This window comes from Leopardus geoffroyi, chromosome B1, assembly GCF_018350155.1.
Source record: "Leopardus geoffroyi isolate Oge1 chromosome B1, O.geoffroyi_Oge1_pat1.0, whole genome shotgun sequence".
Lineage (NCBI taxonomy): Eukaryota > Metazoa > Chordata > Mammalia > Carnivora > Felidae > Leopardus > Leopardus geoffroyi.
This window is the reverse complement of record NC_059327.1, coordinates 148,406,368-148,427,818: the sequence shown is the minus strand read 5'-3', so window position 1 is coordinate 148,427,818 and position 21,451 is coordinate 148,406,368. Positions and strand designations below refer to the sequence as shown.

General features: G+C 38.5%; 1 protein-coding gene across 1 annotated transcript; it reads left to right on the top strand.

Moving 5' to 3' along the window:
- Nucleotides 1–670: 670 nt before the first annotated feature.
- Nucleotides 671–12,881, top strand: ENAM (enamelin). The gene is made up of 8 exons (XM_045450336.1): nt 671–724; nt 2,769–2,837; nt 2,962–3,006; nt 3,720–3,761; nt 5,162–5,434; nt 6,537–6,599; nt 8,056–8,106; nt 10,023–12,881. The coding sequence occupies exons 1-8, from the start codon at nt 671–673 to the stop codon at nt 12,879–12,881; spliced, it is 3,456 nt and encodes a 1,151-aa protein (XP_045306292.1).
- Nucleotides 12,882–21,451: the final 8,570 nt, after the last annotated feature.

Genomic DNA, 21,451 nt, shown 5'->3' with positions numbered 1-21,451 from the left:
AAACAAATGTGTCTTGCTCCTTGAGATCTCCCCGGCTTCAGCAACTTGTAGGCATTTCCACTGTAGACCAGTAAGACTATATTTCAAAGACAGGCTAACAAAGCTCAAGTAAAAGTTATTTGTTATATATTGGAGCTACTAGCTGGCATTGGGTGAGTATTAGAGATTGTCAACATAAATGATATAGTGCCAAAGAATGAACTTAATTCATAGATACTGGTTGACTTCCTTATTGCATTCTTTGATCATGATTGTATAGTCATTGCTGCATACTGATCTTCTGATAAAACTTTAAACTCGTTGGTTTATTTGGTAGATTTGTTTTTCTTCTAACTTTTCTTCCAACCTACTTAGATCTCATTTAACACTATGCTTTCGTACATCTTCCTGTAGAGCAGTCAAGTTTTGTCAGCACTGCGTTAGAAATACCTCAAATACTGTTCCTGGGCCATTTTCTCTCTGATTTAGCTTTCACCCTTCTCTTAAAGCGATAGAAGACTCAGTTTGATTGTTAAGTCCCTCTAGTAAGGCTCTGATTGGATAAAATAACTAATATGACATGCGCTGCCTTACAGCTGAGCTTTTGCTATTCATTTCATTTATTTGTCTCATTTCTGTGTTTGACCTTCGTCTTATACCAAATCTGTATTTTTCAAAATTTGAGTGAAAAATGTTGCTGCTCCAGCACAGCCATGGAGCCACTCTTCCTAAGCTAGATAACTTGGTGAGAATTTATATTCATTTTTTATAACACAGGTCACATATCAAACTAAATATTGTCAGAAGTATGCTTGAGAGGATAAAACACTATTTAAATATGTCAGAAGAAACAAAGAGCATCTGAGTTCACAGATGGGACAAAGAAGTAAGAACTTGCATAGTCTCTGTACTCCACAGCAAACATTATGAGTGCTATTTTCAGTTAAAAATAAACTTTCATCCAATCATGAACTTCTAGAGAGAGAAGGAAACTATCAGTCATCCAGTATAATATATTAATTTTACAAAAGAGAAAGTGAGTGGCATTTTGTATTGGCAAAATAGAGGGTCACATCTTCCTACTTACGTGTGTAACATTATCAGGAGTCTCAGTGACAGCTACTACAGAGATTAAATGGATGGTTAAGTAAGAGAGAAATTAAACATCCAACTGCCCCCAAAATCTTGGGCCATGATCTTAGAAAGTAGATTTAGAAAGGAAAGCATTCACCAATATCCTCTTTATTAGCTTGCTCATGTTTTCAGACTATGCTGAAGACAATAGTTTCAGTTGTTATTTTTAATTCTCTACAATGTCATGATTCTGAAAATCCTTAATTAGCAGTAAAGACATTTACATGTTACTGCTTCCTTTGTTTAACTGAACTCTCCCAATTTCTCTGATATGTAAAAGGTTATTGATTGCACCTATAATTTAGGAAAATGCTGAAGTGTCCTTTAATTATATTGCTCCTATGGGAAGCAAACAGAAGGGTGAGCATTGGCTCAAAATACTTCTATGCACATTTCATGCCCAGAAAAAGGAAAGAGGAACAAAAAGACTGAGCAACTACTGGTGTCTATGTGCTGGTTACTATGCTAGGAATTGTGCTGTATCCGATGTACCAAGAAATCAATCATTCTGATTAAAACCTTCATTTTCCTCTATTGTACATGCAAATAGGGAAGAGTTTTCTTAAAAAATTACACAAGTAAATGTTTCAGAAAAAAAATTGTTCAAAGTTGTAACTACAAGTCTTAATTATACAAGGCTTGCATAATTAACTGGAACAAGATAAATGAAATCCATGAAAACATTCTCAAACTTCACACATACGTCTATAACTTCAATCTTTTCCTCTATATGTTCAAAGTGTCTAACAAAGAGATAAAAATATCTTTGTCTATATTTTTCTTTTTCTCTGACCAGCCCTTGAGCAGAAGTGAATTTTTAAAAGATAAAATAATTTTTTAAAAAGCAATAATAATAATAATAATAATAATAATAGAAACAATAGAGAAAAGAAGAAAAGAGTAGGATTCTGGAATATTCCAGCTTATTTAATTAGCCTCTACATAATGGAATGTTGTCTATGGCATCTTAGAAAGTAGCTAAAAGTACTGATTTTGGATTGCACCTTCACTGAAACTGAGATTATTCTGAATGGTGATTATAATCAGACATTACTATGCCATTCTAAACAAGCCTAGCAACAAGAACTCAAAATCAGCAATATTTATATATTTCAGGTAAACTCCTAACTTCTAATGTCCATATTCCGGTGCTATAAACCACCTCCCATCTTCTCAAGGATCAATCTTCTCCCTCCCTCCCTCGCTTCTATCTTTCCTTTTTTTTTAAACAGTTTAAATTTTTTTTTTTCAACGTTTATTTATTTTTGGGACAGAGAGAGACAGAGCATGAACGGGGGAGGGGCAGAGAGAGAGGGAGACACAGAATCCGTAACAGGCTCCAGGCTCTGAGCCATCAGCCCAGAGCCTGACGCGGGGCTCGAACTCCCGGACCGCGAGATCGTGACCTGGCTGAAGTCGGACGCTTAACCGACTGCGCCACTCAGGCGCCCCTATCTTTCCTTTTCAATCAGATCCTTTTCACAGTTTAGAACAGTATAAGGTAATAACTAGTAGTTTCTTAACGTAAAGTAAAAATGGCGGCAGAGGCCCCCACAGTGGTCTGTTTCTACGCTCTCCTTGACAGACAGCTGGGCAGAATGCCGCCAGTGAAATTATTTCATATTCCAAAAATAAAATCCAGTTTTGTATTCCAGGTACCAAGTGGAAAAATGAAGATTCTCCTGGTCTTTCTAGGTCTGCTTGGTAATTCTATTGCTATGCCAGTGAGTATTGAAAGTTTTTTAGGACTTGTCCTTTTGTGTTCTGTTGTTAAATAGCTTGGAGATAATTATTGGGTTTATTTCAACTTATGTTCTGAATTTGTCACCAATATTCTTTCACTTCCAGATGCAAATGCCCCGAATGCCTGGATTTAGCAGTAAAAGTGAGGAGGTATGTATGTTCAGTCTCTGGGGAGAAGTTTTTGTAAGCCCTGTCCTGAGAGTCCATTAAAAAAGGGAAAACTTTTTGATATATAAAATTTCTTGAGAAAGAGATGGAGGGAGGAAAAGGGAAAATTTGAAAGACTTAAACTCTCAAATCAAGGCAAAGTAGTAATTTCGTTAGCTCCATACTACCTATGTACTTCATTATTCCTTGCCAAGGTAAATGTTAATTTGCATTCAGGTATAGTTAATGTTGGCTTCTCTGCTAAGTTTTCAAGCTAGCAAAGGTAGATATTTGTACCAAGCGTTTTTAGAAGGTAGACACATAGGCATATAATATCTTCGACATGATTTATAGCCAAAATCATTAGCCAAATTCAACATGCATCAGAAAGGAGAATCATCTTTTTCATAGAATTATCACATTCTCAAGTCCCGAATTCCAAAAGTTGAGTAGAACATTCAAAAACGTCAGAGTAGACAAGATTTTTATTCTCTATTATTCTATATTGATTCTTCTCAAAATAAAATCCTGACTTAAAAATTAGTGACATGGGTTTTTTAATTGCATACTTATTTTAAATCCACGCATAAATAGTAAAAGATATGACTGTTGTACATTAAAATCAGAAATTCAGCTTATTTCTGGTGATTTGTAGATTGGTTAAATAATAAAATGTTTTCACTTTGTATCACATTAATGCATTCCTTTGGTCACAGATGATGCGATATGGTCAGTTCAACTTCATGAACTCCCCACATGTAAGTTCTGCTTTGTGTTATTTCTGATAATTTCTTCTTTATATATGGATAATTACATTATAAGGTTTGTCATAGCTAATAAAGATACCAACAGCTATCCACATGCTTTAATTACAATATAATCATTATAAGAGTTTTAAGGGGGAAAAATCATTTTGCCTGTCTCCTTACCCCAGATTTTCTTCTTATTCATTACTGTTATTCTCTCATGTAAAAAAAAAAATCATTTATTAATTACCAACATTCTTTGTATCCAAGAGAAATTAGTTCTGGGGAAAAATCACACAACATGTATTCACAAATAATAAGGACAAAAAATACTCCAGGTGTGTGGGGAGGTAAATTTTATTTGGATTATCTTGAAAGATAACACTAAATTTATGAAATAAGTTTTTATCTTATCTAAATAAATTTCAATTATACTTACCACTAGTGCTAATTCTTAGAACCAACTAAAAATAAATCACGTATCAGTTGGATCTTTTAGCATAATTTTTCTGACAAAGTTGTATGACTACCATACTATATGTCACTTTTGACTTTTGTGATGATCGTGAGAACCATTGGGAGGAAAAATCAAGGACTTCAATTCAATTTTCTCTTCAAAATCAATTTTCTCTTAATCCTTTGTTCAAGTCATTCTCTTTAAAAGCTTCTCACCTATAATCATCATCATTGTCAATTTTCAACTAGTGATTGGCACAACTCTTTTAAACTCTCACTCTTGGTTTTACTGTGTTTAGCTCTGGTGTTAAACCAAAGCAACAATGTTTGAATGGGAACTGACATTGTAGGAGGTCAATTCATATATTAGTTTCTTCAGATCATGACCACCTTTGCTTCCCTTCCAACCTTGAAATTGTGGAGATTCTGATCATGAAAATGGAATTAATGAAAATTCACCAGTAACCAAAAACCATAAGTACCACGTAAGGATGTTTACACAACAGAGAATTTGTATTCTCCTCTCTTGTTCCTTGTTGGTTTTTTTTTTTCTGTTTGTCGTTCTTACTTCATTTATCTTCTTTTTGCTTTTTCTCCTTTTCCAGCCTGTAATAAGTCACAGTTTTGAATCTGACACCAAGTCCTCTGTAATCAATTATATGACTTCTTATGGGAGTCAGCACTTCAGAGTTAGAAAATTATCAGCCAAATTCTTAAACTTAAATTTCTCACCAGTTCTGTCTTTTGCTTTGTTTGTTTTGTTAGTTTTCTAGAAGACTGAAATTCATTTCTGTAAGACAATAGTTAAAGAAATACTAAAGATCTTGAGGCTTCCATTGTTAAGTTTCATATAATTTTTGAGATTTTGCCTGAGTTTTAGAGAGTGACATTGCAGGCTGAGGAAAGCTGGAATCTCAGCCCTCCTATGGTTTTACTGTTATTTGCTACCCTCACAGATGGCACAACTGGGCCCCTTGTATGGGAATGGTCTGCCTCAGCTCTTCCCGCAGTATCAGATGCCCATGTGGCCTCAACCACCACCAAACACGGGGCGCCCACAGAAACCCTCATCTCCTTCAGCACCCAAACGCCAAAAGAGCAAAACTGATCAAGCCCCAGAGACCCAGAAAACCAACCAGCCTCAACCAAAAAAGCCACCACCAAAGCGGCCTTTAAAGCAGCCATCACCTACCCCAGCACAGCCAGAAGAGGAAGCCCAGCCACCTCAGGTGAGGCTTGCCCAGCAAAATTCCAAACCAGAGTCAACAAATGGGCTCAGAGGGATTTGGAGAGCCATACCATCCCCACATACACACTTTCTCCAATGTTGCTCAAGACACATACTGCTATGTATGAAATAGAATCTTCAGTTTTGCCACTTTCTTCTAACATGATGCTCCACTGCCTATCAAAATTGTCTGCCAAGTTACCCCAGCCTTTGTTTGATTAAAAATTACCAACATATGTATATATCTATATATAGATAGATAGATACCAAAAAATTGTTTTAAATCTTTAAAAAAATTACCAAAATACTGTTGCTTTAAAGAAGCTATTTTTATTTTTATTTACCATGCAGAGGCAGCATGGTATTGTAACATGAGCACTAACAGAAGAATCAGGGAACAGAGATTTGAGTTCTATCCCCAGCCCTTATTACTTGTGTGATCTTGAGCAGTCACTTTACCTTTCTGGGCTACAGGCTCCCCATGAGTAAAGAAACAATTTCTAAGTCTCTTCCAGACCTATGCTTTGATGATCTCAAATAGTGCCCTGAAAGGTAACACTGCTTCCGGTACTTCTGGGTGGCATAAATAATCCTGACTTAAAGCAAGAATATGTGCAAATGGTTTCTCAAGATATCATCCAACGTGGAGCTTCCAAAATGCTGTCTCTTAGTCAATTAACAGACACTATTTATTTATTACCAGACACTATTACAGATGAGAGAACACAAAATTAAATGAAAAGACACTCCTGGACCATTTACCAACTGAGAGATTTTGGGCAAGTGACTTCTCTGAACCTCATAATCTTCAGTGAAAAGGAAATAATGTCTTCAGCACATGTCTTCTAGGTTTATATGAGGATTAAATAAGTTTACCACTACAAAATGCTCAATACAGTACCTAGAACATAAGTGTTCACTAATACTAATTGCTATTATTATTATCATCATCATCATCTCAGCCCTAAAAATAGAAAATTGCAGTTTAATGCAAAGGGAGATGCAGACTGTCAAGTTTCAAACAATTGTATTTAATAGGTTTGTTTCATTTTCCATTTATCTTTCTCACTTCCACATCACTATGGTTCTTTCTTTCTCTTCAGGCATTCCCACCATTTGGCAATGGGCTATTTCTCTATCAACAGCCACCATGGCAAGTTCCACATGTGAGTTTTTTTCTTTATACTAGAAGTGAAAAATAATATTAACAGGTCATATCTCAAACTAATATGAGTTCATACTCTCTAAATGGAATGCCATATGCCAGTCAGTAGAGAGTATGAAAAAAAATCATCACATCATTAATCGTGTAGGGAAAAAAATTTTTAATGAATATTTTACTCAGACAAATTGGAGACATGAACAATCACCAAACAACTACTAATAACTTAGTCAATGAATTAATTTTAAAGGATTGCGCTATTTCGCTACTATTCCCCCACTTCCCTAAGAGATTAGAAAGCACAAAAATTATCTTCATTTAATGTAAAGGGGAAATTGAGACAAAATGGAGTTTGCAAATCATAAGATACGCTATGCTTAGACTAAGGTCTTTCCATCATTTATTATTTCTTGCCACAGATACCTCATTATAAAGAATATTGCAAAATAATATTTACGAGAATCCTTTAAAGTTTAAAATCATTAAAATAAAACTATTGAAATTGCATCACAGGCATTAAAAATATAAATCACAAAATAAACTATTTGACCTAAAGAAAAGTTTAAAGGCCAGTTGTATTAAAATACCAGAAACAACAAATATTTGATGACTTTTTATTCAGCTATGGCATTGTTGTTGTTGGTTTTTTTTTTGCTTTTTGGTTTTTTTGGTCTATCATTCTATAATCAAGACACCTTCTTATCAATAAGGAACAATTCATTTCAAGGAATAAGAGTTCCTTACTTTTTTTCCTTAAAAGAGTGTCTTCCTTTCACTGGCCATACTGAACTAAAGAAACTAAGGCAGTACCAGGTGAAGATTTAAAAAACAGATAAGTGTAATTCTCATGCTGAACTATTACATCATCCACATAGGACTTCCTGAAGGTCTGCAGGAGTTGGACTGATTTCCTGAACTCTCTCCCCTGATCAAACATTCAGCCTCCAAGTTTGATTAGGAAAATAAACCTTGGTCAAATAAAAAAGTTATTGTAATAATCCAGGAGAATTGGCGGTTTGTCATCCTAAATGTGACATAGACTCTCTGAAAATAGCGTCATTATTTGATCTCCATTATTACATGCTCTAATATGGATATTTGGATCCTAATAACACTCAAATCACACTGTGTGTGTGTGTGTGTGTGTGTGTGTGTGTGTGTGTGTCTGTGTGTTGGAGGCCATGGGATGGGGTGACTGCTAGGATACACAGCCATACATGGTATTTTGAATAAGATAATCTAGAATTCACCTGAAACCTTTGTATTTACCAGTATTCACTGATGGATTGTAATTATAATTAATAGTAGATTGTGAGAGATAATGACTCAAAAGCTAAAAACTAATAATGCTAACACCCAGTCACTGACTCGAACTCTTTTAAGACACCCTGAGTCTTACAAACAAATGGTAGCATAGAACGTGGTTTCCTCTTGCATTCATTGTGGTGTTTACCTTTCAGAGGGTACCACCAGGTTTCGGACGTCCACCAGTCAGCAATGAAGAAGGTGGGGTGAGTACAAGTAAAGCTACCTTCTCCCCATTAGTCTCTGATTTTTAATTCCTATCTATTCAAAATGTTAAATTTCAACACATGAATTTGTAGCTCAAGTGCCCATGATATAAGAAAAACATCCAGTAACAAATATAAATGTGATACATCATTTCTCCTCTATAGGTATTGACCCCTGTCCCTCCCTCTCTCCCTCCCTTGTCCTTCCTCTCTCTCCCCGTCCCTTTTTCTCACTTTTTCTCTCTCTAAAAAGGCTAACCTAATAACCTTTGCTCCAGGTTGGTACTGGACTCTAGACAGTGATGGGGCAACTAAGAGAAGGAAGTAAATACATTCTAGAAAGTTATTCCTAGAAGGGAATTAAGTAATCATCTAACTCCTTCATTATACAAATAAATTGAAGCCCAAAGAAGATAAATTACTGTTCAATTTCGCCCACTTTTTGCCTTTTCCATTCATCTGTAGAGAGACATTTAGATTCCATTGTGAATAGCTGCAGTAGTAGTTGTGATTTGCACCTGCACAAAGTACAAGGGGGAGGAAATGAGGCTGGATGTAATAATTATGGGCCAGATGATTATAAAAAATTATTATTGGTGGTGGTGGTGGTGGTGTTATATAATGTACAACATTTGTTAGGTTCTTACTAAGTGCCAGGCACTGAGCTGTACATATTTATCTCTTTTGACCCTCATGGCAACTTATAAGATAGATATTATTTTATTACCTTGAGTTTACAAATAACCAAAGTTATAATAAACTGAGGTTAGCCCAGGATCATACTATTAATAGTGATGAAACAGGGATCTTAACCCATATCTGCCTACAGCTCCACTCTTTAGACCATGCTGTGCTGCTTTGTATGTTGTGCTATGGGATTTAGAGTTTATCCTGTAAGGTAAGGGCAACTTTAAATAATATTTAAAGAGGAAAGTGACATGGGGTGCCTGGGTGGCCTGACTCCTGTTCAGGTGATGATCTCACGGTTTGTGAGTTAAAGCCCCACCTCCGGCTCTGTGCTGACAGCGCAGAGCTTGGAGCCTGCTTCAAGTTCTGTGTCTCCCTCTCCCTCTGCCCCTCCCCTGTTCATTCTCTCTCTCTCTCTCTCTCTCCCCAAAAATAAATAAACATTAAAAAAATTTTTTTAAAAAGAGGAAAGTGACAGAAGGTTCCCCCAACCTCTGATAGCAATGGAGAGGAAAGTACAATTACACTCAGAGTAACCAGTAAGAAAACTATTGCAGCAGTTCAAGAGTACTGGGGATAAAAAAAGAGGGGACACGATGAAAGTTCAGATTTTATAGGACTTGGTTATTAATTGGCTGGGGGAAATAGAGGAGAGTAGAAACCTGGGAAACTGGGTAGATAGTGGTGAATGTTGCTTAGATATATAGAAAGTTGGAGAAGGAAGTTTGGGGGCAGATAGGTCCAATTCTGGGTACGTTCAGGTGGAGGTGCCCAATGAGATCTTTAGTGACCCAGTCTTGCTGTTTCAGCCTCAGGACATAGTGTCATGGGCCAGACTTATGGCTTTGGGAGTCACTGATATATATCTGCATTGAAAAAAATTGGCCTGCAATAGATTACTCAAGGCAGGTGTGTAAAATGAGAACAGAAGAATTAGAAGGACAGAAAATGGAATCCTTTAAAAAAAAAAAAACACCCCTCAGATTTAGGGGTCAGGACTAGGAAGACAAAACTAAGAAGTGAGTCAGAAAGTTAGAGTACCAGAAGAGAAAACTGGAAGGGAGTTGGGTCATGGAAACCAAGGAGGAATTAACTTTCAAGAAAGGAAGCATAGTCAATGGTTTTAAAAGAAGCATGTGGCTCATTTCCCTATCACATTAAAAAAATTCCGAGCAACACCATGGTGGAAAACAAATAGTAATTACCAATTTCCATCTTCTTCCCTACAGAATCCTTATTTTGGATATTTTGGATATCAGGGATTTGGGGGCCGTCCTCCTTATTATTCAGAAGAGATGTTTGAACAAGATTTTGAAAAACCCAAAGAAAAAGATCCTCCTAAAGCAGAGAGTCCAGCCACTGAGCCCTCGGGTAATTCAACAGGTCCTGAGACTAATTCTACTCAACCAAATGCACCTGGAGGGAGTCAGGGCGGAAATGACACCAGCCCAACAGGAAACAGTGGCCATGGCCCAAACACTGTGAGTAATCCTACAGCTCAAAATGGGGTTATCTCACCCCCTACAGTTAATGTTTCAGGCCAGGGAGTACCAAGAACTCAAATCTCATGGGGACCAAGTCAGACAAATATTTATGAAAACTATCCAAATCCTAACATCCGAAATTTTCCTGCAGGAAGACAATGGCGTCCCACTGGTACTATCATGGGGCGTAGACACAATGGGCCTTTTTACAGAAATCAACAGGTTCAAAGGGGTCCTCGGTGGAACTCCTTTGCTTTGGAAGGCAAACAAGCATTTCGTTCAGGAAATCCAATTTATCGCAAAGCTTATGCTTCTACTGCAAGAGGCAATTCTCCCACTCATGCAGGAAATCCAGGAAATGTCAGAAGAAAGCCTCAGGGACCAAATAAACACCCTATGGGAACCAACGTTGCTCCTCTGGGTCCCAAACATGGTACTGTTGTCCGCAATGAAAAAATCCAAAATCCAGCAGAGAAACCAGTAGGTCCAAAAGAAAGAATAGTCATTCCTACAAGAGATCCATCTGGCCCCTGGAGAAACTCTCAAGATTATGGAGTTAATAAATCAAACTATAAACTGCCTCATCCTGAGAGTAACATGCTAGTCCCAAATTTTAATTCTGTTGGTCAACATGAAAACTCTTATTACCCAAGAGGAGAGTCCAAAAGAGCCCCAAATTCTGATGGACAAACCCAAAGCCAGAATTTGCCCAAAGGGATTATTTTGGAGCCAAGAAGAATCCCTTATGAATCAGAAACTAATCGACCAGAATTAAAGCACAGTACATATCAACGTGTATACCCTGAGGAAATCCCTTCCACTGCAAGAGAACATTTTCCTGCTGGAAGAAATATTTGGAATCATCAAGGAATCTCTCCACCTATTAAGGAAGATCCCGGAATGCAGGAAGAACACTTACTTCATCCTTCCCATGGCTCAAGGGGAGGTGTTTACTACCCTGACTATAACTCTTATAATCCCAGGGAAAACTCACCATACCTTAGAAGCAATACATGGGATGAGAGAGATGATTCTCCCAATACTATGGGGCAACCCAAAAATTCACTGTACCCCATGAATACTCCAGACCTGAAAGAAACAGTCCCTTATAATGAAGAGGACCCAATTGATGCAACTGGAGATGAAACTTTTCCAGGACAAAGTAGATGGGGTATGGAGGAGCCGAGCTTTAAAGAAGGGCCAACAGTTAGGCACTATGAAGGCGAGCAATATACCTCAAATCAACCAAAAGAATACCTTCCCTATTCCTTAGATAATCCATCGAAACCCAGGGAGGATTTCCCTTATGGTGAATTTTATCCCTGGAACCAAGATGAGAATTTTCCATCATATAATACAGCTCCCAGTGTACCACCACCTGTGGAGAGCAGGGGCTATTATGCTAATAATGCTGTTGGACAGGAAGAAAGCACTCTGTTCCCCTCTTGGAACTCCTGGGACCATGAGATTCAAGCCCAAGGGCAGAAAGAAAGAAGGCCATATTATAACAGAAACTTCTGGGATCGGCCAACAACTTTACACAAAGCTCCCCCTAGTCCACCACATGAGAAAGAGAACCAGCCTTATCCTAGCAATTCCCCAGCTGGGCTTCAGAAAAGTCCAACATGGCATGAAAGTGAGAATTTGAATTATGGCATGCAAATTACTAGGATAAATTCACCAGAGAGAGAACAGTTGGCTTTCCCAGACTTAATTCCTCCAAGTTACCCATCAGGTCAAAAAGAAGCGCATGTATTTCATCTAAGCCAGAGAGGCCCTTGCTGTGCTGGCAGCTCCACAGGACACAAAGAAGATCCACTTGCTCTACAGGACTACACTCCATCCTTTGGTCTTGCACCAGGGGAGAACCAAGACACCAGTCCTCCGTATACAGAAGATAGTGATACTAAACATGCAAGACATACCATCTCCCCTCCAAGCAACCTACCTGGCCAAAGAAACAGCTCAGAGAAAAGACTGCCTGGAGAAAGTGAAAACCCAAGTCCTTTTAGAGATGATGTGTCCACCCTGAGGAGGAACACACCATGTTCCATGAAGAATCAGCTGAGCCAAAGGGGAATTATGCCCTTTCCTGAAGCCAGTTCCCTTCAGTCAAAGAATATGCCTTGCCTCAAAAGTGACCTTGGAGGAGATGGGGACAATGTTTTGGAACAAATATTTGAAGGCAACCAGCTCAATGAAAGAACTGTTGACCTTACTCCTGAGCAGCTTGTTATGGGTACACCTGATGAAGCCCCCAATCCAGAAGGAATCCAAAGTGAAGTACAAGGAAATGAGGGTGAAAGGCAGCAACAAAGACCATCAAGCATCCTGCAGTTACCATGCTTTGGCTCCAAATTGGCAAAGTATCATTCCTCCAGCACTGGAACTCCATCTGGCATTGGAAGGCAAGGCCCATTTGATGAAGATCCGATTACACCTACTGAAAGTCCTAACTCATTGTCTAGGTTAGCTACTGGGGCACAGTTTCACAGTATAAATGTAGACCCACTTAATGCAGATGAACACATTTCATTTGATTCCCTTCAAATAGAGACCAATCCACAGGACCATGTGCAAGACTGCTTACTACTTCAGGCCTAGGGATTATCCCAACCAAGCATTCTTTGGGGAAGGAAAATACCTGATATTCTATATCTGATATTCTACAGTGGTTTCCCAACTTTTTCTCCCAACCCTCTTGGTTATCCTTAAGTTTTTCCCCATTCCAAAAATAGGAGTAGTGGCCCAGGTGATGCTGGTGAGATTGGGCCCTTGGGGGTTGATAGATTCAGTACTGTCACTAATTAGCACAGACCTTAAAAAGCAGCAGAAAGGCTATGACCTTCATCCTTGAAACGTGGAAGCCACTTGTCTGGGTCAATTTCCCTTTGTTTGCTGAATCTTCCCTTTTCTTTCAAAGTTCCATACTTGCAAAATTCTCTGGTTTTGCAAGACAGAAAGGCAGATGAAATTTCCATTTTATGTATGGAGATCTATACATCAGTATAATCCAAATGATTGTACACGTTTTTCTTGTGTTGGTCTTTCTCAGTTTTTTTTTTTTTTTTTGCCCTAGTTAATATTCTTTTGACACCTTTTTTCTTCCACTACTTCTCTCTTCATTTCCTCTCTTCCTTCTGTCTTTTTTTTCTGTCAACTGTTCTGTATTTTGCTTCCTATTTTTGTCTTCCCTATCTTTCCCACTTTATGTCACATCTTACATACTAAGCAATCTTCAACCCTGACTAGTCTTTATGTCTACCTTTTTCATTATGTTTTTGCCTCTTCCCACCTTTCTGTTCTCTCTCCTAATGGGTCGCTTGTCAACCAATGCTTTTCTTCTCTGAATTTTATATTTATATTTTTCACTGCTACCCCATTTTCATATCTTAAGGCCACATATCTCTGTTCCTTTTTGTATCCACTCTCTAAATCCTACCTTCATCTTTTTGACCCAGGCTAACCATCATTGTAGAATATATTTCAGAAATAGGAGACACTGGTACCTACTCTCGTTTTTAATTTTTTTATGGCCTTTACCAGGTAGATACAGCTTAGCCAGAGGAAGACATTCAAGAAGTGTGGGGAAGACATGCTAGTTACCTAGAACTAGAGGCCTGGAGACAAGGCTTAGGAATGTGGGGAGGGAAAGACTGCAACTCTGGGACTGAGCACCCAGATACAAAGTGTGGGACTTGGGGTAACTGGGTGGTTCAGTTGGTTAAGCATCCGACTCTTGATTTCTGCTCAGGTCATGATCTCACAGTTCGTGATTTTGTGCCCCACGTGGGGCTTTGTACTGACAGTGCAGAGTTTGCTTGGGATTCTCTCCCTCTCTCTCTCTTTCTCTCTCCCTCCCTCCCTCCCCTGCTCGCTCTCTCGCTCTCTCTGTCTCTCAAAATTAATCCATAAACTAAAACAAAGTGTAGGACTTGCCACACCCCATCACCAATGCATACTCTGCAGGATTTGGAGAGTACATTTTAGGAAACACCATCCTAACCAAATAAGAGAAACATCCAATGGTCAGTTTTCCTTAACAGCATAATATAAATGATTCTACCAGTGTATGCTATTACAAATGTAAAGACTTATTCTTCATGTCCTAGCAGAATTATTTGCAGACATATTTTCTTTGTATCCTGATTAAATGGTGTAAATTATTTTTAAAGTAGATATCTCTGTATTTCCTTGCTTAGAATATATATCTAGGTATTTTGTTTTGTTTTTTAATAACAGCATTTTGGCCTACTATCTGTCTATTCCTTCTTAGAGGGGGAGAATTCTCAGAATTATCTAGAAAGTTACTTCCAACTCTAAGGAGTTTCTTAGGAGAAGATTTCCTGGGACAGATTTCATAAGAAGATCTCAGAAATTTGAGAATATACAATGTTGAAAATTTCAAGAGGAAAGGAATCTTGTGCTTTGAGTCTTCTGAAGTTCTTGGCACAGTGTCTTGCACATAGTAGATAATCAATAAATATTTATTGATTGACCATTTTTAAAAGGGCTTTCAAAGCTCCCATGAAAATCCTGTGGTGTGCTTTTCCTGTGGGCAAACCATATGGGATACCGAATTAGCCACGTCATACTCTGTAGCTTTATATACTCAGCAACATAGAATCTCAGGATTAGAAGGGCTCTTAGAGGTAGATTATGCAAGCCATCCACTAGTTGCTAAAACCCACCACCCACACTTTTATATTTTAATCACACACTGAAAAATCATTAACTTTTTCTATATAAAACTGTCTCTTAAGAATTATCCTCATTAAAATAAAGCTACAGTCTTGTTTCACTTTCTTTCCACATGATTTTTAATCTAGATATGAATACTTTCATTTAAAATATGCATTCACTTGAATACTTTATAAAATATATGAATCATATATTTGTTTTGGCAGATACGTTGACACATCTTCATCCTTGAGGTGCCATAGCTTAAATTATCATCTAAGATTTCCATAATGTGAAATGTAAAAGCACAGTGGGACAAAAATATCTATTGAATCTGAGAATATAGAGTGGAAAAAAAAAAGGCGGGACAGGGGGGATGTCCCTATCGAACATCACTCTAGCTCATCAGCTCGAGTATCCTTGTACTGACCGAAGACCAGGCCTGAGTTTCTCACAGTAAACTGATTATCCTGTGTGCCATTGGTAAGTTATTAATCAGCTTTCAAAGTCAGCTCTACGGTTAAGGTGCCCACACTGAATATGGAAGGCTCTGATAGTGACCCCCCCCTTCCTCTAGCACTCATACCCTACCACTACAGCCCCACTTCTATAGTGAGTTCCTATGTCCAGAGGCTGTCATCCACTGGTTCTAAAATGACTGGATATATCCTGGTGGTGTTTTTAGTCAATAAAGTAAAAAAAGAACAAGAAAATAATACCTAAGGATAACAAACACAGAAGACAATCCAGCAAAACTAACACACACCTGCTTTCTAAACTTTTCTGTCTCACAGCCTACAATACATTTGTCTAGATATTGGCCATATATCCAGTTGGCTGGGGGAAATCTTACATTTGTTAATTTTAAGTAGGAAGAAAAGTAGGATGATGAAATGTGTGTACAGGTACCTCTGAAAACTGAGCTTGGTAGGCATTATCATGGAGCTTCTTCCTCTGGGTTTTGGGTCCCCTGAACAAGTTTTACTCTAGTCACTCATATCAGAGTCTTAACTTTATACGTTTTTTAAAGAAAATTCACAAGACATGACCTTTGAGTTACTTTCATTGCTTGCTTTGCCATATCTCTGCCTTTGCTTACCCTGCTCTCCTTCAGTCATGACCCTAAAGACCCTAAAGAAGATCCATCTTGCCCTCAGGAAACCAAACTTTGTTTCTAAAAACCAAAAGGGGAACTAGAAATGTGGGACTTAAAATCAACAGCTCTGTCCCTCCTTCACAAAACCTCAAAGATTTCACTGTGACTCAGGCCCACTGCCCAATTAAAACTCAGAAGAAAACTACACTTGATGGAAAACAGGTCATCACCATCTCACAACGGAATATAGCTTTTGGTTTTGGCCACCTGTTCTTCCTTGTCTCTGTACCTCAGCCCTAACTCAATAATATCAGCCACTGGACCTTTTCTCTTACTTTAAATTCATAGCCAGAATCAAGATTCAGCTAGTAACAAATAAAATTCCATGCTGGCGGAGGAAAATTGTTCAAATGGAGAAGGAGGCCACGGAGCTGTAATCAACACAGATAAAATTGTGAAATTGATGAAGCTGCCCTCAATGCCCCCATCACCTCCTCAGGCAAGGTCCTCTGCTGTTGTATTGCCCCATTTCATCTGCCTCCATTTCTGTGCTTCAGCAGAACTTGGACAGTCATTTCCTCTGAGCTTATCCAAATAACCATGCCTCATTCCTTCTGCACTGCAGAAGGCAGGTATTGGCCGTTGTTAACTTGGCAAAAAGATTCCTTCCCAAGTGTTGACCAATATGCAGTCCTCCCAACTCCTCCAGCATGCCCTTAAAGAGTGAATCTAGGGGCGCCTGGGTGGCTCAGTCGGTTAAGGGTCCGAGTTCAGCTCAGGTCATGATCTCGCGGTCCGTGAGTTCCAGCCCCGCGTCGGCTCTGTGCTGACCGCTCAGAGCCTGGAGCCTGTTTCGGATTCTGTGTCTCCCTCTCTCTCTGACCCTCCCCCATTCATGCTCTGTCTCTCTCTGTCTCAAAAATAAATAAACGTTAAAAAAAATTTAAAAAAAAAAGAGTGAATCTAATCATGGCCTAGTTACAGAAGGATAATAGGATAGTGGTAGGAAATTTTATTTGGTTAGGACCTTGTCAGTCCCTTAGCTATAAAACCATGCTGCCAATTGTGTCCCCAGCCTAGGATTCAGGCTCTTTCTGGCAAAGTTGCATTCTATACCAGCATTGTTCAAGTTTTAATGCACACCTGAATCTTGTTAAAATGCAGATTTTAATCTCATCATCTGGAGCACGACCTGTGATTCTGTATTATGAACATGCCTCCACATGAAGATGAATCAGCCAGTTGGTAGACCAAAGTTGGAGTGGCGAAGTGCTAGGCTATTTGCCTGTAAATAAGGGACAACTGCACACTCACCAGGGTAGGAACAGAAAGGTCTTGACCACTGAAAAAACTCAATATCACCAATTTGAGGCGATATGCATAAATGAAGCATGTAATTGGATTAGAGAACACAAAGAGAAAGAGGAGCAGCCCAATCCTAATTTTATATCATATTTCTTTCTCCCTCTCTCTTTACGACTCATGTATTTCTAGAAAGTTCTACTTCCATTCTATTTCATTATTATCTCCTTCAAGACTACCCCAGCCTTAACACCCCCAACTTCCCTGAGGGCTCATGGCGCATTATCTTTTATATTTAATCACACATTGTTTTGTTTTGTTTTAATTTTTTTTAATCTTTATTTTTGAGAGAGAGAGAGACAGACACAGAGACAGAGTGTGAGTGGGGGAGGAGCACAGAGAGAGGGAGACACAGAATCCGAAGTAGGCTCCAGGCTCTGAGGTGTCAGCACAGAGCCCGATGCGGGGCTCAAACTCACAAACCATGAAATCATGACCTAAGCTGAAGTCAGATGCCCAACCGACTGCGCCACCCAGGCGCCCCTTAATCACACATTGTTTCATATCATGTGTTTTTTCCTGTGTTCGTTCTGCCTATACACGGGGAAAAAAACTCCTAAGAAGCAAGGCCCTTATAACAACTGGCACTGTGCTGAGCACAGAATGGATGCTAAATAAACATCACTTTTTCTTTAAATACATTTTATAAATGAATACAAGGCCAGAATTTCCCAAATTTTAATATAATCGATTAAAAATAAAAATTAATAATGATTAATAGTTTTCTAATTACAAGATGCACACTTGTTATTGAATATTTGGCAAATAATGAAAAGTAAAATGTAACAAATAAAAGTAACACATAATCCTAGCATCTAATGTTAATATTTCCTCCTATTTTCTTCTATGTATGTGTATGGAGGAAGGGAGTCTTAAAATAATTCTTTTATGAAATATCCTACACTTCCCTCTTCACGTTTTATAAGCAATTTACGCACAATTAAAAATACTTAAAGCTTCACTCTCATCGTCTGTGAAATATTCAGAAATATACCTATACTATATTCCCTTTGATACTAAAGTTTCTTACAAATTTTCACTATCATAAACAATGCTGTGATAAATATCTTTATTCTTCTTTGTCCATATTTTTTATTATTTCCTCAGAAGTGGAATTACTGAGGGAAATGGTCTGAAAATGTATTTTAGACAGGATAACATACTATGTCAGAGCATTGGCTTTGGAGTCTGAGAGTCTTGGATCCAATTATAGGTTATCCATATACTATTTGTAAAATCTTATAAAGATTATTTCATTTCTTTGTATCTCGGTTTTGTCATTTGTAAAATGAAGATAGTATTTATTTCATAGGGCAGTTACGAGTATTAAATGAAAGGTGTGTTAAAATGCATATGCGTTGTACTTCATAAATCAACCACCAGGGGGCAACGGAGGATTAGAATGCTAAAGTTGTAGGGTCTCAGGCAATTCCCCAACTGTAGCTGCACCTGGGAATGTTTTGAGACTTGCTATTTCTCCTAATGCATCCCAGAACTACTTAATCCGAATCTCTGGGGTGGGGCCCAGCAATCTGTTACCATGAGTTTTCCAGGTGAGTCTCATGCATGCTAAAGTTTGAGAATCACTGATCCAATACATATTTACATTTTTCTCTCATTTGTTGCCTGAGCAGAGAGAAAAGCTGAAAAACAATTAACACACAAAAACAACTGCAATTTACAGAAGGTTACTGAATGCTACAACAGCTGTACTAAGTAATATAAATATATTATGTATATTGGGGTTTTTGTATTTTAAAAAACTGTAAGAGAGTTCACGCCCATTCTTCAACCTTAGATTCAGTGAACTTGCCCTTGGTGACCTGCCATTTAGTTACTAAGAAGAGTCTGTATTTCCACCCAGGCCATGGGTTTACCCACTATACTACACTGCCACCCCAAAGCCAAGACCTGGGCAGTACATCGAAGGTTAATTTTCCTATCCAGCTGCTTCTAGATTAGGGAGTCTGTGCATGTCTGGTTATGAACGTGTATACGGTGGTATGTTTGTGATTGCAGAAGTGTAATTATGCTCCACTTTGAATATCAAGTTATATAAAACAATTAGAAGTGACAATAGTCTTAAAGTGAAAACTGAATACTTGGCTTGGATCTACTAGTTTCTAAGGGCTTGATACAAAGAAGCATTACTTTTACTGTTAATTAACGCAATATTTCCTTACCGGTGCTGAGTGTGCTCATTTAGGCAAATGGCTAACTTGTCAAGAACTATACAGAAGGAAAACATTCTCACCAATAATATCCATTATGCCTGTCTTTTAAAAATATTCACTTAATTCAGGGGTGCCTGCCTGACTCAGTCAGGTGTCCGACTTCAGCTCAGGGCGTGATCTCACAGTTCATGGGTTTGAGCCCCACATCGGGCTCTGTGCTGACAGCTCAGAGCCTGGAACCTGCTTCGGATTCTGTGTCTCCCTCTCTCTGCCCCTCCCCTGCTTGTGCTCTCTCTCTCTCTCTCTCTCAAAAATAAACAAAAAAAAATTTTTTAAATAAAAATGTCCACTTAATTCATATTAAAAAGGAAGGACAAAAAGTTCAAAAATAACTGACTTCTGACAGATCAATGAATTGATTAACCTCAAAATGCTGCATGAGTTGTAAGAAAATGTAGTGGGCATAAATGACTGCCAAGAGCCTCTGTTAACCTTTGTTAAGGCTATAGCAGTGATTCAGTTTTCCTTGTCATTTACTAGATCAAGTGAACCAGTCAAATTTTTAATTACTCACTGGATTGTTTTTCTCATTTACAATATAAAAGTGACACCCAAAGAGTCACTGTGCAGGTTACATGAGAGGACATAGGTGAATCACCTGGCATGTGAAAAATGCTCAGTATCACCATTCTTAAATCAGATACCTCATAATTGTCCACTATTTAATTTAGACCCTGAAAAAGCAGAATCCAAGATGAGATTAAAGGTGCAAGAGATTTATTAGGAAAAATACCTGTAAGAGGAGATGGGGTGGGAGCCCAAGAAGACTGGGACAACTGTCAAACCCTCATGAGGGACTGACCCGTGTGGAGGAAGGAGGGTAGGAAGGAAGGTTGGGTAGGTAGTATCTAAAGGTGGGCAGTGCCAGGAAATGTTTAGTGAATCTGATGGGGAGTCCTCAAGTCAGTCACCCCTCAGAGGAGTCCTATGCCTCCCAGGAATGAGCCTTAGTATCCTTGCCACCCTCAATCATTATGGGGTGGAAGCAGCCCACAGACGTCTCCCACAAACTAGAGCCGTAAGTCAAATAAGCTTGCTGCAGAGCCAAGAGTGGCCTTTCACAGCTGCCTTGTCTACACTGATTCCCTAGTGTTTCCCTGATAACAAGCAAACGTATGAATGAATTTTAATCTTTCTTCAGTAACTCTCATTTAAGAACCAGCAGCTACTCTGGATTTATACTGAATGGGTTAATGTTCAATAAAGCACTTAGATTGGTGTCTACTACATGGTAAGTGACCAAATTGTTATGAACACGTAAGGTCTTAGAGTTTAACTGAACTTCTGAAAGAATGAAAACCTATAGAACTTATGTTTGCTGTTAGGTTTTCTATTTCGGCTATTCTTTAATGAGGCAATAGGGCTGGAATAAGGCTGGAATCTTTCCTACAAGGATCTGCTACGTGCTAACCAAAACTTTTTCTGTTGGGTATGCAGAAAAACTAAGGCAAAGATGGCAAAAGAACAGAGGAGCCTCTTCAGAAACAGTGTCCCCCTAAAAGTTCTCATCACAGGGGGAAAAAATTTTGTAACTACATGAGGCGACAGATGTTAACTAAACTTATTGTGGTAATATTTCACGATAGATACATATGTAAAGTCATTATGTTGTACACAGTGCTATATGTCAATTATATCTCAATAAAACAACGGGGTGAGGGCGGATAGAAACGTGGATTCACAAGCCTCTCGGAAACTCTCCTGGTATAATCTGAAACCAGCCTCTTGACACCGAGGACAGGGAGAGACCAAAGAAAGAAGCAGACCGTGTTGGTAGGCGGCAATTTTAACAATAGCAAAGG

What these genes read in the sequence shown, in the direction of transcription:
- ENAM (XM_045450336.1), top strand. Translation starts at nt 671, where the DNA reads ATGTTGCTGCTCCAGCACAGCCATGGAGCCACTCTTCCTAAGCTAGAT. An exon ending in TTAGCAGTAAAAGTGAGGAG is followed by an intron (nt 3,007 to 3,719) that starts GTATGTATGTTC and finishes CTTTGGTCACAG; the next exon opens with ATGATGCGATATGGTCAGTT. An exon ending in TCAGCAATGAAGAAGGTGGG is followed by an intron (nt 8,107 to 10,022) that starts GTGAGTACAAGT and finishes TCTTCCCTACAG; the next exon opens with AATCCTTATTTTGGATATTT.